This window comes from Tachypleus tridentatus, chromosome 6, assembly GCF_004210375.1.
Source record: "Tachypleus tridentatus isolate NWPU-2018 chromosome 6, ASM421037v1, whole genome shotgun sequence".
NCBI lineage: Eukaryota > Metazoa > Arthropoda > Merostomata > Xiphosura > Limulidae > Tachypleus > Tachypleus tridentatus.
The window spans coordinates 83,212,968-83,236,490 of NC_134830.1; the positions used below are offsets into that span (position 1 = coordinate 83,212,968).

Here is a 23,523-nt window from a genome sequence, read left to right on the forward strand (position 1 = left end):
TTTGACGTTTTATCTATAAGAATAGTTTAATGTTTTCTTCTCATCCAAAATTTAAAGTATTATTGCTGTTAGGTAATATGTTCAAGGTACAATTAATATGAATATTAAGTAGTTAGAACAGAAAACTGTTTTTTTTGCTTCACCGAGTTTTGTTTTGGGAAATGGTTTTGAAGAATTTTATTCCAGTTCAATAACCAAGTCCCCGCTGGTAGAGCGGTACGTATATGGGTTTACAACGCTCAAGTCAGGCGTTCGATTACCTTCGGTAGGCTTAGCAGATAGCATGATGTGGCTTTCTATAAGAAAAACACACACTCAATAACCAAAATGAAGAATAAAACCCGTTTTATCTTTATTTTATTCATACGGAGAACGATTAAAAGGCTTCCATTGTTCCGTTTATTTTTAATGTGAATCTACCTACACAAGTGTGAATTTCTCTAATTATATCGGAAGGACATGATAGTTAGAACAATAAAATGAAAAGAAAAAATGTTTCGCGCAAATTTCTAACAAACATCTCATGAATGGGTGAAAATTAAGTTTTAGGACTGTGTTCAAATACAGCCGCGTTCGAAGAGTTCGCAGGTACTAAACAAGTATAGAAAAATGTTTATTTTTGACATTTCAAATGATAAACCAAACCTCTTACATTAATTATCAGTTTTATAAAAAAAAACTCTGTTGAAACGCATAACAAAATGTATGATGATATTATTTAGAAATAATAAAACATTTTTGAAGCAGTTTAGTTGTTTCATAAAATTAATGAAACATTTTATTGTAATAGTTATTGTTCCTTCGAATTACAGCGTTAAAGCAATATTTTGACTTTTAATACTTGAAATGAAGATACTGAGAAATCTGCTTGAAAATTATAAAACAATTGTAATAACTCGTAAAACTAAAACCAGATAATTCTTATATATGCATAGTTTTAGTATAAAACTGTTTCGCTGTTCAGCACGTTATGTTTCACAACTGATATATATATGTCATTGGAATGAGGAATTCCACAAGAGTGTTAAGGATGCATTCGGATGCAAATTCCACCAGGGTCGTATTGTGCTTTCTTTCGCATATTTCCTATAAATATTAATAGGTCTGTCGTTCGTAATGCAGTTCATTCAACCAACATGAAACTGACAAGCATGAAAAGAGGTGAATTAGTTACATGTTGTTATTTCAAAGGATGCAAAGCCGAGGAATATTTAACAGAATCCTTAGACTGCGTAACTTTTGCGAAGGGACTTATTATAGTGTTGCTGTACGAAATTTTCATTAAACAAAACAATAATAAAAAAATTGAGGCGATAGGTTGCAGTTGTGATAAGCCACGCGTAATCGACTATCTAAATCTTCTGAAAATACCACTGAAGCAAGTTGCATTTGTAAAACAAGCACATAGAAGTATGCATTATGTTGTTTGGAATTTTCTGGTAATTTAAAGAGTTTATTAGATGTTTCGTCTAATTTTGTGGATGTTTCCTTGCAAGATGCATCAAGTTCAGACAATAAAGAAGAGGGATTGAAATTTATGACCAGTGGCCCGCCAAAATCTTATAGACTGATAAAGCACATACTTCACTTTTTCTAGAAGTATTAAAACGCCTAACTGCATTATCTGGCCAGAAACTAATGTACATATTACACATGTCTTTGTTATTAGGCGATACTTTTTAAAAGAAACATCAGTATCTGAAATGTAAATTTAGACAGTCAACACCTACGGTGTCATCCCATGCTCAAAAATGTGGTCACCATGATGCACCAACGAATTACAGTTTTGATACGGAATGGTATCCTTCAACATATTGGTAATCAAGTGAAACAAGTCTTGCAGCAGCACCTAAATGAGATACTTATTTCTAGTAACTTTCCATCTAAAGAACCACCAGCCGAAATTGGATTTGTGGGTAACTGAAGTCACCTACTCACCGTAGAAAACCGTACAATTCCAGACCTCGAGTATTCAAGAGGTGATCAGTATAGTAGATGAGATGTGCATTGTTGTTGTAATGACCTTTGTCACATGTAATATATTCTGGACGATGGAGGAGCACATTTTAAACAGATATTAGATCAGAGTGACACTCCTGTTCATGACTCATAACAGCTATAAGACATTTACATCTGTACGATATATTTAATTCTATATTGTAATTTATTTTCCTATGCTATACCGTTTGTGAAGTACGACCTGCTGAGCTGCGACACTTTCTTTGTCATCACCATATATGATGACCTTCTGTTTTGGATTTTGTTTACTGTTTCCAGCGTCTTTGTAGTTTTGAACAAAAATTATATTTCCTATGACGTGAAAATATAGTTAGATCGATTTCTCTTTAGAATTTATAAATTTGTTATAAAATTTACTCTTTTCTATATCTCTAATTTACTTTAGCTGAAAATATATATTTCAAAAAGTACAGTAGTACGTCTGTCATTTGTTCTGTTTTAAGTTCAATGGAACAAAAATGAATAGAAACAAGAGGCTATTATATAGTGAAACCATGTAACAAAATTTTTACTTTTTCTTGTTCCCGGGCAGAAAGTGTTATTCCCCAATTGCTTATGCCTAAAATAAATGGAAAAGACCTGTTTTTATCTTCAAACTTTGCTTTTGTAACCTGGCTAATGAAGTTTTCAAACTTACCCATTTTCCAAAACATTCCAGGTAGGTTCAGTGCTGAGTAGCTGATAGAGAATTTTCTCGAACTTACAAGAATTTTCAAGAACTTTCTAGAATGTGCTTCTGCCACAATACATGCGGTCTGTGCGAGACAGTTGGAATTGTCTGTAACCTGAAAGAGGGGCACCTCTTCATTGATAGCTCATCCAGAAGCCTCAAAGCTGTGCTACTTTATAATGGGAATAAGTATCCGTCTCTTCCCCCGGATCATTCGGTGCACCTTAAAGAGGAATAGAACAACGTCAAGACCTTGCTAGAAGTCTTGAAGTATGATGAGTATGGCTGGGAGGTTTACGGAGACTTCAAAATGGTGGCATTCCTGATGGGTCTCCAAGGAAGCTTTACCAAGTTCCCTGTTATCTTTGCCTCTGGGACAGCAGGAACACCGCAGCTCACTGCAACAGGAAGCACTAGCTGGAACAAACCGAGTTCTCTGTAGGGAACACGATATCATATGGAAGCCACTAGTGGATCTCCAGAAGGTGTTATTCCCACCATTGCACATAAAATTGGATCTTATGAAACAATTTGTCACAGCTCTTGATAAGGGGTCTGCAGCCGTCAAGTACCTTCAAGACTTCTTCCCTAAGCTGTCTGAGGCACAGGTCTTCGTTGGACCACAAATACAGTAACTTTGAGATGTAAATTTGTAAGTACCAATAAAATATCTGACATCAACAATGTACATACTTTGGAAGAAAAGACCTATAACTTATACATGTCACACACTTTAAGTTTATCATAAGCGTTAGTTTTTCCGTTAACCAAGACCAAGTGGAATAAAAAATAGAAGTTTGATTAACCTTTTAAACACTTTATTTACACCTCGAAAGAATAACGAGTAACCTGCCACAGTACATGTTACAAATTATATCGAGCTTCCAAGAATGAGTAAAAATATTCGTAGCTTTTAAAAAGCTATAACAAATACAGCAAGAAATGTATATTTCAAAATAAAATTAATCATGGAAGAAACATTTTACATAAAGGAGAAAGAGCATTGAAAAACAAATATTTCACTGATCATGTGATTAAAACAGGAAATAATCGCCCATAATGAGTTGAGTCATTTATTAAATAACTAATACTGAACTGTGATATTAAACTAAGACTTGTGTGGACAGAAAAACGTATAAATATGTCGCGCATCATGAACTGATGTTTCGTTTAAGCATTTGTATCTAGCAGAGGATAACATAATACATTACGGTGTAATTAATGATAGTATATTTTAATATAAACCATAATCGATTTGCAATATTAAATCACCTTTTAGAATTTTACAAAAGAAGGCAATATATCATGATTACTTCATGTTTAATTTGAGCTTTTAATATTTTTCTTTTTCTGAGATGCCAACTTCCATGAGTGATTACAACCATCTGATGTAGGCTCTCTCTCGGGTGATTACAAACATCTAAAATCGTTCTGAATTTATGTTCTAAAATGATTTTAAGAGGTCATCAAAATTAAATCCTCAAATGTCAGAACAGAAAGCTCCTGTTATTACTTCTTCAATTTTAAGGAGAGAAATGTCGGTGAAATATTTTATTTCGGTTAAACAGCCAATACAAAAATAAATAAATAAATAAAATATTTAGCCTCTTTTATTGTGTTAGAAATGTATCTATTTTACCCCAGCAACTATATTATCCCTTTTTAAGTTACGATCATAGTAATTAGTTATTAAAATATATCAAACTTATTTTTAATATAAATTAAACTAGTCTTTAAATTTGTTTATGTGCAATTTTCTAGTAAATCAAAGAATGTAGTAAAGCATAATGTTACTGTAGTAAGATACAGTTATATTATTTATAATGTAGGTGGAGTTAATATCCATTAAGTTTCCCTATTGTTAAACACAAAGTTACATAGCGGATTTTCTGCACGCCGTAGCTATCGAAAACAAATTTTTAACATCAAAACCTCAGACTTACCGCTAGGAAGGCATATCCATTAAGAGTTAATAGACTTAAATTTTAAAATTAGCCATATGTACCTTTCATTTCTGATGGAAATATGTACTAATATGCATCAATAAATAATTTAAGTATTCCTTTTGTAAGTAAGTTATATTTCAAGGAAACTCCGTCGTGCATGTTAATATTTTTTTCTGAGAAGAACAATCTTTCAATATTACTTATTAATATTGGGCTTTTATATATTTACTCAATACTTCACTTATTTATTTTATTTAAAAGTTACAGACATACTGGATAAGTAACTAAATCTCAAATGGTTTTACACAATCGTTAATCCAAATACAGAAAACAAATATTTAAAAGCATAGTTAGAAACCTTTAATTTAGATTACCTGAAACTATATAAAAAATAATTAGGTCACAATGAATGCAAGAAAAGTAGTTTAAGTCATATTTAAAATATGTGGGCAAAACAAAATTTTCCTTAGTTTTAACTGGCTTATACTTTAACTTATGGTTTTGATAAAGATGTTGATGTTGTCGCATATGAAATAAGTAATATGCATATACAATTAACTAAGGTCTTAGGACAAAGTTAAGTCACATCTACATATGCTCACTCGTTTAGGTAAAACCGTTAGTAAAGGAATGGTGCATTTTAGAAATAACCAGGCGAATTTCAGAACGAACTACTCTGTCTAGTTTGTATTTATACATGTATTCAGGTTCTGGATCTTAAGTCTGTATTTATTCTCAATGTTAGACCTGCAGTTACTGTTCATTTTTACAGAAATTATGTCGGGCCTGCAGAGTCTGTCCATTTTGAGAATATGTGCTGACATACAAATTTCTGATCACAAGTTTATTGTTGTATTTCAAAATTTGTAGTGCATACTGGAGAGACTGATATATTTTGATAAAATTTAAGAAAAAGGTGATTAAGGCCCTCGACTCGTAATCTGAGGGTCGTGGGTTTGAATCCCCATAACACCGAATATGTTCGTCCTTTCAGCCGTGGGGCGTGATAATGTGATCATCAATTCCACTATGCGTTGGTAAAAGTGCAGCCCAAAAGTTGACGGTGGGTGGTGATGACTAGCTGTCTTCCTTCTAGTCTTACACTGCTAAATTAAGGACGATAAGCACAAATAGCCCTTTTGCAGCTTTGTGCTTACAACAAAAAGCGTTGTCATTTAAACAACAACGACGTAGTTTTTCAGTAAATGTGTTTGTTTTAAAGGAACTACTCTCTCCTTTTGTTGACGTTTTACTTTTACTGATACCGATACTAAAAGAAGCAAACTTAGTAAGAGCTAATCAACATTATATCATGTGTCCTAAGAAATTAAATACACAATATTTCATATTTTTGTTTAGGTATTTATTATGTCATTTTGAACACATAAACGATTGATATAACAAATCGAATGGTTTCTTGTAAACAAAAATCACTTATTTCATTATCTCATGTTGATTAGCTCTAATTTAGTCTAAGTTTGCTTCTTTAAACTTGCAGGTAAATTTCATTTTGTACTCAAAACTGTATATATGTATGTAGCTTAACATTTATTACAAATGCTTATTATTGTCTTCTTTATTCTTTAAACCAAAGTTTCGTACTTACGGGCAGTTTATTTTCTTTAAACACTAATGGTTTGTTAGTTTATGATTTATGACCGATAATTTTCTTTTCAAATCTAACTATAGAGAAGTTTATTTGAATGTTAATATGCATGCGTGCATGGATATTTTGTCTTAATATGTTATGTCGTCGTTTCATTAAAATTAAAATTTTAATTGATCAGCTATATAAAAAAATAGGAAATAGGTTTGAGTCTAAACGTATAAGTTATTGGAGAAACATACCACCCAATGCTTTGACAGTTTATTCAGGAATACCAAAATATCTGTCCAAAATACTTTACATTAAAAAAAAATATTAAGAAATGACCAAAAACTTACATATGTGATATTTACGAGAAAAAAAAACTCAATTAATTCAGTTAGCAAATAAAGACGAATGACATGTTTTATAGAAATGTAATGTTTACTGTATAGTAATATTCGTAGAAAGGTAAATAACATGTTTAATACAACTTAAAATAATAACAGACTTTATTATTTGCGTTATTTTCTCGCCTTATTTTGGTTTAACAAAAAGCTTTATGGTTTTAGCGGGATTGTAACTAGAAATACTTTTTTTTTCTGTCCAATGCCATTTTTTAACTATTCTTTTGAAATTATATTATAAAGTGTTCAACGTAAGTAAACAATGTCTCAGATCTTTATGATATTTATTTCTGAGAATCATATATGCTTAGAATATAAATTGAGCTGCACTAATTTTGTTGGCTGTATCATATTCTCATTACTAAGCAGTTACAATTGTAGTATAGCATCACGGACTAACAGAAGACAATAAAACGTTATCCAGGATTGTTAACTTCACGTTATAAATTACATGAGTATTTGTAATGGAATTGTTTAAAATTCGCTGTTACCAGCATAAACACAATGCCATCCGAGAAGCAGTCAGTTATAAGATTTACCTGTGGCAAGGATATTATTGTACATTGCTTTAAGTCAGCCACAGATAGATTAAAGTAAACATATACACACGCACACACATATATATTTTCTAATTGAAGAACTTATATAACATAGGTTTGAAAAATAGTTTGGAGCGAATGTTATATAACTATGCAGAGTTTTGCACTAATGATTTGTTTTGTTTTCAGCTCCATCTGGTGGTATTAATGTAGAAAGTGTTAACAGAGGAGAAGGAAGCTCCCGAAGTGAGCATTCATCAAAGCGTTCCCGTAATCGCAGACATCATAATTTGGCTGGTGACGTCACAACTATGAATTTACAGCGTCCTAGTTTTGACTTAGAGGTAAGTATTTAATGTGTACTCTCATTTAAGTTACATTTTTTAAATTAGTGTGGAATGTTCCATTTCAATCAGATCACAATAACTGTAATATTTATACATCGAATTTACCATAACTTAAATTAGATACTTAAGCTTTACTAAACAACAGTGCCAGGTGCTAAATAAAACTATATTCCGGAAAAATATTTAAATTTATAAATTAAGGGCCCTGCCTTTCATAATTGTTCACTATACAAACATGATCAATAGACACACACATGATCATTATGTTTTATTAAAATGATTTTTAAGCCTCACCGCTTCGTTACAGTCGATATTGCCGAGTCAGATAATTTTCTATGTGATTAGACATGTGTCATGATAATAGTTTATCAGTTTAATTTCTACTGTAAAGAGTTCTGTCGCAAGCACACCACTCCTCTCTGCATAGTTTCTATACTACATCTAGTTTACGAAGACGACAGTTTTCTAGCATCTGTTTCAACAGTCCGATCACCCAGGAAACTATAGTTTTTCGTCCAGCAACTTGACCAGTATGTCTTTATACGGAATAGCATAAATTCTTAATTCGTTGTCTAGCTATGTGAGGTATCAAACGATTGAATGTATGTGTCGTTGAAAAAATGTATATACCCTCGATTTCTATTGCTATTCCAGGTGTAAACCCTTCTTTATTATGCGTTGTACTGTTGCCTGGATCAGGGAAACAGCTTTTGCTACTGATTTATGTATCGCGGATTTTCGTCTGATACAATACGCCACGCTTTGCTTTCCACCACTGGGATTCTACTTCTTATAACCCTCTTTTTCTGGATGGTCCTGGTGGTCGAAGTTGAACCATATTCTTTTGTTTTATAATGCAAGAGAAACCCCTGTCTTGGGAATTTCATATGGTCGATCTGCACAGATATTTATGCGTCGGATGTATGAAAGTTTTCGTCTAAAATAGCTGTTGCACTCCTTTACCAAAGGTGATTAATTACGGTGGCATTACACCAACTAGTATAGCCAAACGATGTCAAAATATACTTTTACAGATGCTGTGCACCGTGACATTACGCCAGCTGTGGTTGTTATGTGACTTGGTAATTTACATATTCAAAATTGTTTTAAAATAACTGCGTTGCAGTCTACGAGTTAGATTACGTTTATTTCTTAAGATAAAATGTTTACTTTTTCGTGACATTGATGTTTTATTTGAATACGGTATTGTCATATATGATTGATTTTCTGTATGAGAGTACAATAAGTAGTTTTTCATAAAAGCATATCTTAACTTTAAGAAGGAAATCATTTTTCTTTTTTGTTGTCAAACACTTTTAGTCGAAAGAATCAACTATTTGTGTGCGTGTGGCTGTAACGGTGTGTTACATCTATAGATATTTTTAATCATTAAAGTTTGAACTAGGGTTACTATTAACGAAATGGTGTTTGTAACAAAAAGAACTCGGTGACGTTCCACGTTTTTTAGAAGTTTTTGTACCATTTAAGTGTAATTTACAATTCACTAAAATTTGGCTTTTTGGCTGTTTTATATACAAATTTTACATTAAGAACGATTAAATTAAAATATATTAAATAATTAAAGGCGCATCATTTATTAACTTCAGATTTGAACTAAGTACCTACTTAGTTATAATGAGTTTGTTTAACAAAATATAATTTCTTATTTACATTAGAATACATTATTTCATCACTTGGGTAATCTCGATTTTAACAGTATTTTTGTTTATAAATAAGCCATAAAATATCACGAAACTAGCCTACTATCAAAGACTTAAGTTACTACTATTTTCGAATACTAAGCTAACATTGTAAAACAATCTCAATAACGTTTCTCTTAGAAATTCTTATACTAAATAATATAGCTAAATGTATTAAACATTCTAAATAATACTGAAAATATCACTATAAAACGAGTACAATATATTTCACTTATGAAACTAACCATACAACAGTTATTAGATGCAAATACTGTTGATGATTTAATATTCGTTAAACAGCGTAACATAAATTGTTTTAGATAATTTCTCTTGAGTCTGTTTTATCATCAAAGTTTTCGAATTACTTTAGATTTCAATAAAATCATCTACTGAAGGTGATTTGTTTTGTTTTATTTTCTTAAGTTTTTAAGTATATTTAAATTGTAAATATTTCAACCATCACTTTTAAGATAAAAAACATATTTAAGAAAAGATACAAATAGATTATTTCAAAATCTGAGTAAGTGTTTTAGTTTTGCACATATTTTGAACTAAACAGTTTTAAGCAACTTTAAATTTTTTCAAACAACTTTATGCTATTTGAATTTGACATGTTGCGCCATCTGATACTAACTTTAGTTAAAATTAGCATATCTGTAAAATGCACTTTAATTTTGTTCTGCATGAAACACATTTTCGAGTAAAATTTTAGTGTCCTAAGAGTTTGTGACAACATCTGACTACTATAACCTTGAATGATAACCTAAAAAGGTGATTTCAAATAAATTTTCTGAGTTTTATTAATCTGTTCTTTCTTTAGCATGTTAAACGTCTTAAATGTTTAAGTAATGTATACAGTATTTTACAGCTGATGCATCAGATGAGTTGAAAAGTCAGTTTATCTGAGACAGAATGTCGTAATTAATAGTAAATTTCCTTGCGCCGGTATGAATCTTTATTAAAATAAGAACTTTTATTTGCAAATACTTAATACAATGGTTTAATTTAAGGTGCTGAATTAATGTTTTCTTTTTAAGTAAAAAATCAGGCCTTGCGTGCAAGATAGACAAATTAAGCGGCTGGTTGGTGTGGCAAGTATCCGTGGGTGCTATATAATTAGATCATTATGAGGGTCCGACCTTACATTCCGTATAAGACACCAGTGTGTACTATTCTTCATTTGTTATTGCGCACATCTAAACTATAACAATGAACCATTTTAAGGAACTGTTCAACTTGATCAATGTTGATGAGCATTGTAGCTGAAATAATGGTGTGAGAGATCGCTTATGTAAAGAAGCAGTGTGACAGTTTGATACTGTCTAATATCATGTGTTTGCGTAATATAATACAATGTAACTTGAAATAACATTATTAAGTTTTTCTGCTTAATTCTTTCTCTGCGTCGGTGCTTATATTTTTAACTGACAATAACCATTATTTCGTAGGTAGTTAAAGGGAGAACAAAAAAGGAAAAGAAAGAGTTTTATGTGAAGAGCTTAATGGAATTGCTTATTAGTCCGAAAACAATTTCGTTAATTACAGTCACGTTTGTATGAATCAAAATTCATTCTGTTATATTTATTTTCTGTTTGTAGAAATTAGATTTTATTTTCATAAATACAAGTCATATATTTATTCTTTGTTTGTTTCTAATTAAGCACAAAACTATACAATGGGCTATCCTCACTACGAGTATTAAATTCCGGTTTCTAGTATTATAAATCCGCAGCCATACCGCTATGTCATTGAGGGGTCATCTATATTTATTATGTATTTTTAACAGCTAGTTGACGAGGGTAAGCACTTATGCTTGCTTTACTTGCTAAACTTGATAAATTGTGCTATACGTCTTTTAAATAATATTTTTTTTATATTCTCATCCCGAGGGTGAATACATTTTTTAGATTTAAAATGAGTTGCGGCGTTGCTGAGCTACAGCAGTGCTAACATTACTTGCACAAATACACATACATACGTACGATATGGGGTATCGTCGTTTTTCTCGAAATGTCGATATATTTTAGTATAAATTGTATTAGAGGCTTAAGGAATGAAGACAAGCTACAAGAAACTTTGAGTACCATGGAACCTCCAGTGTCGTTAACGTGGTACATCAAGTAGGGGAATTTACTTACTATACTCTACATTACAAACTTGAAGATACAAGCGAGTCAGGCGTTTAAAATCCTGTGCGAAAAATATCGGTCTTTATGAACAGGAATCAAAGCGATTTTTTTAATGCTGGTGTGGTTAATAAGTCCCATAGATTTCCTGCTGAGTAGATAATCACTTAACTAGAGCAGACCATCCACGTGTGTACACAATTCCATTAATTTCTGGGATAAAAATCTGAGTAACCTAATTGTTTGATGAACAGCAGCGGCAGACGTCTTTGACCAATTTTCATGTTAGAACTGTTCAGTAAGTTAAAATGTTATGAACAGAGTAGGGATGAATAGAAAAGGTTTCGCCAGGAATCGTACATAATGAAACCGAGACCGAACATGAAAGTTTGCAATAATAGGACCATACTCTTAAATTAACCTTAATCTGGTAATACAATTACAGTTTTGATAACACCAAGAGTTAGACATTTTTATAAAAACAAGTTAACTTTCGATTTTTGTGAATTTATTTTCATCCATTGTAGCTTCAAATCAGAAATATGTAAAAAGAATTTTAGGTGTTCTGGTTCTCCATAACTTCCCCAGATTTTGGCATTTAAACCGTAATCTAGAACTAGATGTTAAGTTGTGACTAAGGCATACATGGTTGCTCTACTTCAGCATTTGATAGAACTCCGAAACCAGTATCAGTCTAATTTCTGTGTTGATACATTAATAAGTGGCCGAAAATAATTAACTTTTCGAATCAGATATGGCTGTCCTTTACTTTTGCTTAAAATTAGTATTGATATGTTTTTATCAATCTCTTTTTGGTTATCATTTTATACGAAATCATAAAAGACAAATTAAAAAAAAAGTCTTACGATAGCATTAGGTACTCACTTTAGCTTAAAAAGAAACTGTTTTGGTGCTGATATTGGCGTTTTATTATTTCAACTTTATTTAATAACTAAATTAATTTATCATTCCTTCTCTCTTCTTCACGTTTCCAGTATTTTTTATCTTTGACAGTTTTGGTGGAATATAACCATGAAATAAAAATCTACATAAAACTGTTTTGGTTTTTAGAGACAACCATTTTAGGTTATTTATTTTTTGCAGAAAACAGCATCATTTAGCACCCAGTCTAAATTTAAATTATCTCGAGATCGTTATAGTTGACTATGTCAAATATAAGCCGTTATATTTATCCCACTGATAATTATCACTTTCTTAGGAAAAAAATAGTATTATTTCAAAAAGTTGGAATCTGTTAAAATATATGTTTAACAAACTAAGTATATGGCAATTTTCCTTCGTAAAACAAAAACAAGTTGCTTGAAAATTGAAAGAAAAAATGGTAGAATTTACGAAGATAATGAGCATTATAATCTGATTGAACTTGCAATATTAATTTTGTATTTGAAGAATATGCACTGCTTAAACATTTGTTTACATGTTTGATAATTATTCAAAATTAGCTGTTCCAAATAGTTTTTATAATGGATTGCTATTGGAGTTTAGTATTACTAACTTTTTTCTAATTTTGTAAGCATTACAACCTTATTTTCTTTAAGAAATGTTATAAATAATTTCATTAAATAGACAGTTAATATTCTTTCAATATTAATTATGAATAATTTATTGCACGATATTAAATATTGTATTGCAACACGTTTTTGTTTTATTAATTTGGGTGAGGATTAACATCAAGGAAGTAAGAATTGTGATGGCCTAAAATTTATTATACTTCATTAATATTGGTTCGTTATTATCATCACGAAACACGTCAAATTCTATTTTTATGACTCCCATTTTCTTTTACGGACCATTTTTGTGATTACCTTTCACTTCCATCTTTTACATTTATTCCTTTTTCCCTAGCTCATTTTATTTCATGCTACTAGATGTCAGCAGTGTGATAGTTCAACTCAGTTTGAGGGCTAAACGTTTCAGGCTCTATCTTGCGTTCAACAAACATCGTGCAGCTTTGGTTTTAGGACAAATGGAAAAGAATAAACACGAAACTCTTTCGTGAGACTGTTGCTCATAAAATTGTTTTCATTTTCATTAATAGTTTCAACTTTCTATAAAGAGATGTATGAGTGTTATAACACATATATAGAAAAGTTTAGTATATTTGCTGATGGGATTTGAGCTCGTGAGCCACAGGTTTCAGGTTGAGCGCCCTAATCATCAGCCCATGCCAGACCGGTTTATATGGTAAAGCCTGAACAAAAAATTAATGTAAAAATTCACTTCTTAAGATGATCTACTATTTAAATATCAAAGGATCACAAAAATTGCAAAAACAAATGAGACAGTGCGTTATAAACTAGCATCATGTCACTTGTTTGTTTTTTTGTTTTTGTTTTGAAAACTGGTAGCATAATTATAAATAGTAAAACAAGGTGCAATATCGTTTCTGCTACAGAAGCGGTAAATATTATCATCCTGGTAGTTCGATACCTAGTGGACGACATTTCAGTGTCTCTGACTTTGAACTTCAGCAGAATCAGAAAGAAAGAGCTCGTGATTTAAACATGACAGAATAACCAGACCAAATTCTTGACTTTAGACTATTCCTTTGATATTAATTAATAAGCTAATTTATTGGAATAAGTTTAAAGGTAATGTTTTACTGACTAACCTATACAAAACACTTAGCATTCTTGGCAGGTCGTTGTAGTCATGTGTTTAAGGGTAAATTACGCAATAATTATTGATTGTGAAATTTATTGTGCTTAACATACTTGGATAACGAAGAAATATGGATCAACTTAGGAAACGGGCTTACTCAGAAATTTATCCCAACGAGTCGTACTCCAACAGTGTTAAGTAATGTACAGAGAATTTTCGAACACAAAAGTTTGTGTTGAAAAGCCATTTACGCGTCCCAGGCAAAGTACATATCATAATCAAGAAATTTTTCACCTGGGAAAATAACATAGAAACTGTTTCTAATATATATCCATTTAGTCACCGTATACCTCAAGTACCTGGAGGATGAAATGCATATTCATGATATCCATTGGTTACGAACAATGTAACTTGTTATCTTTCTCTGCGCTTGGTCAACAGATGTCAGCACAATGACATGAAATTTTCTTATTTAGTTAATAGTAGGCAAAAAAAAACCACCAAAATCATAGGTGTTTGTAGACTTGCAGAGCATTAATATTTTCTTTTGCTTTAGTATTTCAAAGCAAGCAGCCATAATTAAAAAAAAAATGTTAAATTTACGCTGCTTATTCTGGAAAATAGATTTTTTTGTTTCTGAGAAATACTTTTAAAACTTTCAAAATATCAGAAAACGTAATTACGAAATTAAATTCTGGTCTCTCATCATAAATACACTTAACCTATACTTTTTACCTAAAAGAGAAGAATTACGATGTAAATTTATTTTCACTTTGTATATTTACTTATTAATTCACTGAACTTGCTATGGAACAACTTAAGGTCTAACTAATGTAAGAAAGTATTTGGGTTGCCCTGTTTCTTGACTTTATGTTTGACTACTAACTGAATAATATTTAAGGTAGGTATCTTGGGCAAAATTCAATATTTTCCTAAAGAATAAAAAAAGTATTGCTGTTTCGTAGATATCAGTATCAGCCTAAAGTAAGATAATTAAAAACCTAAAATAAAAAATGCTAAGTTTTATGTAGAATCTTGATTGTTTACAATAGTCATTATGATAGTAAGTTACCTGATTGATAAATTAAAATAGTGGCCAGTAAAATTTTAATTTATGAACAAACAAGTTTTGATATAGTTACCTATGAATACAAAATTCTTAAAAGTTAAAGCCTATATATATTTTCTAACAATAAAATAGCTACTGTACATAACTTTATTCGCATTTTTTTGAAAATATTGTATTGGCTATATTAAGTTTAATGAACGCAGAAAATTTTCAGGCTTTTTTGATGATCAACCTTTGTTACAGTCTGCTACTAATAAAAAAACGTACGTGAATGACTGAAAGTATATTGATGTTACTTCTCTAAGAGCCTCAAATGACAAGTAAACCTTTAATAGGTATAGCTAATAACAATAGGGCAGAGTAATGTTTTAAGTTATTTTGGACTTAAACTTCGAAGAGCTATTTCATTTCGTCTTTTTGACATTTTTACATGTTAATTTAAGTGGCCAAGCCTTTTTTTCAGATTTGGTAATTTTCTTAAATTTGCAATGTTTTTGTCAAATATACACTTATTTGAAATCAAAATAATTTTGTAATTCTTATTCTACATCAGCAGCATCTTCTACCTGTTTTTATTACTATTATTTGTTATTTACTTCTCTATGTCGAACATTGGTCTAGCGTTTATCGCGAATAATGAAGGGAAGAATAAAAAGTATTATTTTTCGAATGCGGCCTCAGCTCGTAGGTATACTTGTTACAGTAATACATGTTGATCTGATAATTATGGGAAAAAATGATCTAACCGAATAATACTAATTTAAATCAAACTCTTAAGAAATGTGCTGTTTTACCATAATCAAAATAAATACAATAGAAATGGATGTAGTAGGCAACAGGTAAACTATAAGTATCACAAAACTATGATATAATTTTGTTACGTATTATCATTTATTTCGGACGAGGCTCTAATTTATTGTTTCGTATTATGATTTGATATAGCCTAAAACTGAATTAAATTGTAAATTGTATTTAGGAGTTAATTGAATGTAAAAATGCATCAAATTTATATTTGCCCACAAAATTGATACATACAATTTTCGTTCTTAACAATGTATTTTAATATACAAACAATAATACAATTTACAATATAGGCTGGTCATGGTCAGGTGGTTAAGGTACTCGACTCGTAATCCGAGGGTTGCGAATTCGACTCCCCATTACACCAAACATGCTTGCCCTTGCGGTCGTGGGGGCGTTATAATGTGTCGATAATCCCACTATTCATTGGTAAAAGAGTGGCCTAAGAGTTGGCAATGGGTGATTGCCTTTCCTCTAGACCTGCACTGCTCAATTAGGGACGACAAGTGCAGATAGCCCCCGTTTAGCTTTGCTCGAAATTCAAAACAACCTAATCACCACAAATGATATCTTTTACGTAAAGATTAGATACAATCACACGGCTAAGGGGTTCTTCAAAAACTGGGATAGGTTTGAAGGGAGCAACAGGTGTTTTCTGTTCAGGTTTTTGAGCAATTTGACGGGTTTGAAAAGTTTTACAAAATTTTGTAAACCAAAAAATATATTACCTACTTTTTCATTAAAAGAAATTACTCATGATTTTGTCACGTGTCCTATTGACACTTAAAAGATCACCCATAAAGACCTCACCGGCAACTTTCAATATTTCAGAATAAAGTGGTTTGGGAACGACGATTTGATAAACTGCAGCCCAGAACTCTGAAGCTGGCACGACTGATAGTTACCATTTCCTCATAAGCATACTATGTTTGAAAAAAACAACAAAAAGATTTGAAACTTTATATAGTTCATCTTTCGGGAGTTCATATTTAAATAATTAAGAAATTTTCTGATCCTTTTGTTACACGGTAATCAATTTATTTCCAGGAAACGGAACTTTACCAGATGAATCAGATCCCTCACGTCCATCATTGTTACTCACGGAGGAATACGTCAGTAGAACAATGATTCATAAGATCCCCGTTGAACCCCAAAAAAAATTTGAGATAAATCTGTAACATCGTCCTCTGAATACATTTTTATCATTTGCTTTTGGCTTAAATTTTTAGCCTGAACTCGAGTCACAACACACGAGGGTAACACATCAAGAATCTTTTCATCAATAATACCATCTATAGATGAAACAGTGATCTGCTCGCTAACCATTTTGGGTTCGGCAACAACTTTTCTCAAGCCAAATTGTTTCTCAACAATAATGATACACCTTTAATAAGCAAAGTAGGTTTTAATCCAGCCAATAATGGTATCAAAACTAGGTCTGTCTAATGCTAAATAAAGGAAAATTAACAAAGTCATCCTCCATACCCTGAGCAACAAAAGAAACGCAAGTAGCAGTACTCGAATCTAAAGGTAATATGCTTTCCAACAACATAATTGAGTTGCCCCACTACCATGTAGGATACGAATGGGTATAGGATTAGCAGTGTCATATGTCGAACACACAGAACAAACAGACACAAATGGTCATAATTCCTCTCTAACTACATCAGCTTTTATCGTGTTGGCTAAATAAATAATATCAGGTGATCTGGTGAAACTACATCCGTTGGTGGACATGAACGCGCTGGATCTTGCTTTTTTTCTTTCTCAAACACCAACAGCCGGACATAATATGACCAGGTGGTTTTTACAAAAATGGCAGACAGGCCTTGATGATGTTTTACCCTGACTATCAAAAGATTTGAACTAGATGAGCTGGATTATATATCTAAAAACGGGTATTTTGAGTTGAAAAAAGCATTATGTAGAGGAGCAAACAACGTTTTGACCCTCTTTGGTCATCGTCAGGTTCACAAAGAAAGAACGAGGTAACTGACCGATAGCTGACCACATGTTTCAAGGTGGCAGTGTAATTCAGTGCAGGAAAGTAGAGGGCATGCTTAGATATTGAATATGTTTATTAATATAATAAGAAAGGTGTTCCTTTGTATTGGTTTATTTTGGGCTTGAGTTGTTGTATAAGTAAGCTTTAATTTTGCGTTTGTTTATGTTTGTTTCTTTATTTAATATTTGGGTGATTTCTATGGTTATGTTGTGTTTATTTGATTTGCAGTGTTCGAAAGCGTGTGAAGATGACTTTTTGTGTTCTTTTAATCTGGTTTCCATTTTTCTACTTTTCTCCAATATAGAAGTCGTGGCAGTTATCACATTGTATTTTATAAATAATATTGGTGTGGTGTTTGTCAGTGTAGTTTTTAAATAGTATAGACCTTAGTTTCGTGCCTTGCCTGGTGTTTTTAATACATTTGGTATTGACTGCATTGTCATATTTTGTTACTAGTTTTTGCCAAATGTTGGTTATTTTTCTGCTGATGTTGGGAATATAAGTAAGGTATGCAGTAGTATATGGTTTCGTGATTTTTTTTTTAAATCGTGGGGTATATTTACTCTTGTTAGTTGAATTTGCTTTTTGTCTAGGTGTGTGCGTGTAATGTTTTTTTACAGTTTATGGAGAAACATATTAATGTTGAAGTATTGTTCTATCTTATTTGTCGTTAATTTTATCTGGTGAGCATAAAATACAGAAAATGGCTATTACTCCCTTGAAACTTTGCTTTTGTGACCTGGAAAATGAAATTTAGAAATTAACCAATTTTCTATGTAAAAACGGGCAAATTTGAAGATTTTCATTTACATAAGGTCTGAATAAAACAACATACGCATCAAGCGAGTAGTTTTTCGAGATTTGCGACTGTAATGTAAATCACTTTCACGTATCAACCCCAAATACACTTTCCCATCATGTTTTCGTTATACACTCCTCGCTAGCGGCGTTCAAATTCCAGTATATCTTGGTGGAAGCGCTCGCCTTGCTCCTCTGAGTATGCTCCCATGTTCTATTTGAATATATCAAGATGAGCGTCAAGGACATAGACATTCAGGGACATCCTGCAGCCCATTTTGCCGTAGTTCTTCACCATAGTCCCAACCATTTCCACATAGTTTTTGGCCTTGTGATTGTCCAAGAAGCCATGAGCCACAGCGACAAAGCTGCCCCAAGCTTTTTTTATTCTTCCCTGCTAAGCTTCTTGGGGAATTCTGTACATTCCAGGATCTTCTTTATTTGTGGTACAACGAATACACCAGCTTTGACATTTGCCTCAGACGACTTAAGGAAGAAGTCTAGAAGTCTTGAAGGCTGCAGATTCCTTATCAAGAGCTGTGACAAATTATTTCATAAGACCCAATTTTATGTGCAATGGTGGAAACAACACCTTCCGTAGGTCCACTAGTGGCTCACACTTGACATTGTGTCTCCCCATAGAGAACTCGGTCCGTTGTTGCCAGTGCTTCTTGATGTAGTGCGCTGCTGTGTCCCAAAGGCAAAGATAACAGGAAAACTTGGTAAAGCCTCTTTGGAGACCCATCAGGAATGCCACTATTTCGAAGTTTCCGATAACTTCCCAGCCTACTCATCATACTTCAAGGCTTCTAGCAAGGTCTTGACGCTGTTGAATTCCTCTTTGAGGTGTACCGACTTTTGAAAGTTATAAAACTTTGTATAATATAACATTTTACTATTCAAGCAAGCAATAATTGTCCATCTTACTTTAAATATGTCTTGTAGGCTGCACACACTTTAGCAGATGCTGTCACAGGATACATTTTAGCTCTTGTCTTGATAAATTGGCCACATACATAGCAGAATGCATCTGGAGAATGCTTGCAGCTTCTTGATGCCATCTATGATAAAATCAGATAGGTCTATGTGTTCACTTAAGCATCTAGAGCTAAACTGAAGTGGTGAGTGGTGAGCCCTGTATATATATATTACTATGGAAATATCTAGAAAATTCTTGTAAGTTCCACTACATTCTAGAAAGTTCTTGAAAATTCTCTTTTAGCTACTCAGCACTCAATCTACCTGAAATGTTTTGGAAAATGGATGAATTTGAAATTTTCATTACACAGATCACAAAAGCAAAGTTTGAAGAGAAAAACAGATCTTTTCCGTTTACTTTAGGCATAAGTTATTGGGAAGCAACACTTTCTGCCCAATAACAAGAAAAAGTAAAAATGTTGCTACATAGTGTAATCACAAGTGTAGTTAGTTTGGCTGTGCAACAAATAACTTGTATTTACATATTTATCAAATATTTGATACTTTTATACTATTCAGTGAGTAACTCTTAATGATTTTCTTTTACAAAACTTGTGAAATGTAAAGGGAAGAAACTTTATCAAACTCGATGATGTACTTCAACTTTCACTTCTAGACCACCATTATTTGTTAAAGTATAGGGAAAACGATTCTTTCATTCAGTTTCTTCACTAATTATTGTGGATGGATAATTAGTATAAATGTTACATATTTCTTAATTACTGTAATTACTTGTGGTGAATATAAATCAATAAACAATTCAACTATCACACATAGGCTACAAGTGATATAATAAAAAGTCTAGTCTTGTGTATCGCTTTGTCCTTTTATAGGAATATTCGTGAAAAAGAATAATCTTGCATAATTCACGCACGTGGTGTATTCAAACATAACTTGTCTTCTCACTTCTTTTTTCCTACTTAAAAAATGAATTTTAACTATTATTTTAAGTGTGATTTTTTGTTAAGAGAAACAATCAACTTAATGACCAAACTCAACAAAGTAATGCCTAAATAAAATAAAAAAAAAAAAACTGTTCCGTAAAAGAGTGTATTGCATAAACAACGTTAGTTCACCTTTTCGTCCTGGGTTGGGTATTGAAATTACAAAGTGTCGCTTAAGTTAGGTTTATTTGTGTTACAAACGTTATTATATCAGTTTGACATATGTCAACTTATGTAAGATTTATGTAAATTGAAATTAGTTATATTTTTTCAATTCTATCGTTATACTTTCTTGGTGCTGTAAGAAATAACGTATTAAAGAGCTTGATAAATTAATCGATTTATACCATTATTTGAGAATTAACTTTGTGCAACAATGAAATGAGCTAAGATGTCCATAAAGTAGTCAGTAGATATCTGATGAGTGATTTGGTTCATCTTTTCCTTTCCAAACATGCTTGCCCAGCAGTAGGAGCGTTATAATGTGACGGTCAATCCCACTATTTGTTGGTAAAAAGAGTAGCCCAAAAGTTGGCGGTGAGTGCCTTCCCTCTAGTCTTACACCTCTAAATTAGGGACGGCTAGCGAAATAAAAAAACAAACCTTTCCACGGTGACCAATAGCTTATTACCTTGTAGTCTAAATAACAGATTTGAGAGAATACGTATCAGATCATGTGATTTTCCTGATCAACTCTAGAATTCCGTATTTATTCATAAGCTGAGCAAATATTAATATTTTGTTCAAACCTTTTTCTACCAATTTTCAGTGTTTAGATTTAATCAAGAAACAATGTTTCTCTAGATATTTTACATGGATGATTACACTTTCACCGTCGAGCCCTTGTGAAAGTGAATAATGTTGTCATGTTAACGAGAGCCAGCTATCACACATGCGCGTAACGTTTGCTGTACGACGGACCTGTATTGATAACAGATATTCTTCACTCGTGAAGTACTTCATTTCATATGAAGATGTTCTTATGGACATTCTGGTTACAATGAACGAGATCGTGTTCCGAGAAACCTCGTATGCAACACGTTACAGACATAGAGCATTGTGAAAGTTAAATCATGTATTTATATTCATATAAAGAAAGACAATTAAGTATAATAAGAATGGCAAAATCTGAATATGAATCAAGTTAATAGTTCATCAAAAAACAATTAGAAAGTATCACGAAACAACCACAATTTTTGATCGGTTTGGATCATCCGATCTAATGGCAACAGCTGCTATCGTGAATGTAAATTTGGTTACAGCAGCTATGCCAAACACCGCTGTTCATTTTGAACAGTCAGGTTTTATCTCAAATCGTGAAAAACAGAAGAGTGATTCAACCTTGAGCTCGTCTGAGTACTCCTCTGACTGTACAAACACTTGTGTTGGTCGTCATTGGCGTAGACATTCTCTGTTGTACCAAATTCTGATTTCTCCTTTAAGAAAGAAATCGTCTCTTCTGTCAGACTTATCGTGTGATGTGATGAGGGTGAGTGAGAACATCAGTCGCCGAATTAATGAGAACATTTTTAAAAAATCCAGAAATAAATATTACACACTTCCTTACCTAAAAACTTGCTTTGTAAATGTCTATTTTGATGAGTTTAAATAATAATATGAAGATTTTCTTCTTTTAAAGTATTGTAAAAAGTAAAACAGAATATTTTTTAAATAGCTTGAGAATCGTATTGGCTAATGTAGTATTTTTATATTACTTGTAAATGTTTAAAGACAAACTAATTAACTTAAACGACTAAATGTTTCACAATATTTTAGTTTAAACATACAGAGGTCCTGTTGTAAAAATAACAATGTATAAAGTGGTGCAAAACACTTGCACTTCATTCAATTACATATACGAGCATAATAAATGATAAATAACTTGTTAATATACATTCTGTAATCATTGAAAAAATAACTTGATATTTTTAACAAAAGTAAAAGTTGTTGTTTTTTTTTATAAAGCAGAGTAATACGACTCCTAGTCATTAACATGTTTTTAGCCTCTTTAGTTTGGAGAGTATGAAGCAATACTTAAATATTGCAGAAAGTTTGTTTCCTCCTTGAGTGAGGTATAAAATTTCTCTTTTTATTCTGAGTCTGTAGTTTGAGTACTTGTGGGATTATTTCCCTTTACCTCACCATAGTATTTCCCAGTTGATCCGTTGTACCTGATAAGTCAGATAGACGAGAAATTCTTCCTTTAAACGGGTCATATAGTATCATCGAATTGCCTATTGTCTCAATCCTATAATATGTAACATTTGAAACACCATTCCTAAAGATACACATTGCAGTACCCTTATTGAAGCTTTCACTCTTTACAAACAACATCAGACATCTAATTATGAGAGTGTCATGTACAGCTATCGTACCGTCTGAAAACTGTTTAGGTTATCTCTATTTTCTATGACGACAACCCTGCCAATCAAAATTAAACTTAGAGTTACAGTTACTAGATTTTGACAACTACTTACTAGTCTTTGCTGTTGCTTTCGGACCTGATTTTAAGTGGATTCTCCCCCTAACTATGTTTTTATTGTTAATGCCTACTATACCCATAAAACTGCTGTGAGAATGTGTTGACCATCATTTTTTTTAACCTCATTCCTAGAGAACACATTTGGGATCAGCTCTTGATTTTCGGTTTATATACCTATCTTATCCAAAGAATTAAGTGGATGAGCTGGAAAATATATGATTAAAGAACTAGGAACACTCCTCGCATAATCAGTCTAAATCCGAAAACACGTAAAGATTTTGCAGTGATGTTTGCTATTAAGGCGGAAATTAACGTTAATGTACTGTCTGTCATACGCTTGCTGAAGAGTTGCTGCATATACTCTCAAACCAGAAAGTGTAATATGTTATGGAAAGGCTGTGTAGAAGTTCAATGTTTAACAGGTTGGTGTGTTTGATGTTACCTTAACAAGACAGCAAATTCCTATTTTATTAAATGTCTGCAAG

At 32.1% G+C, this 23,523-nt stretch overlaps 1 protein-coding gene across 15 annotated transcripts in view; it reads left to right on the top strand.

Moving 5' to 3' along the window:
* The window catches only part of LOC143252924 (coiled-coil domain-containing protein AGAP005037-like), a 322,060-nt gene that overhangs the window by 147,417 nt on the left and 151,120 nt on the right, over positions 1-23,523 (top strand). For all 15 annotated transcript variants that reach the window (XM_076505800.1, XM_076505801.1, XM_076505799.1 and 12 more), the window contains one exon: positions 7,356-7,510. In XM_076505800.1, the coding sequence (XP_076361915.1) occupies positions 7,356-7,510 (155 nt within the window). The remainder of the gene's footprint in view (positions 1-7,355; positions 7,511-23,523) is intronic.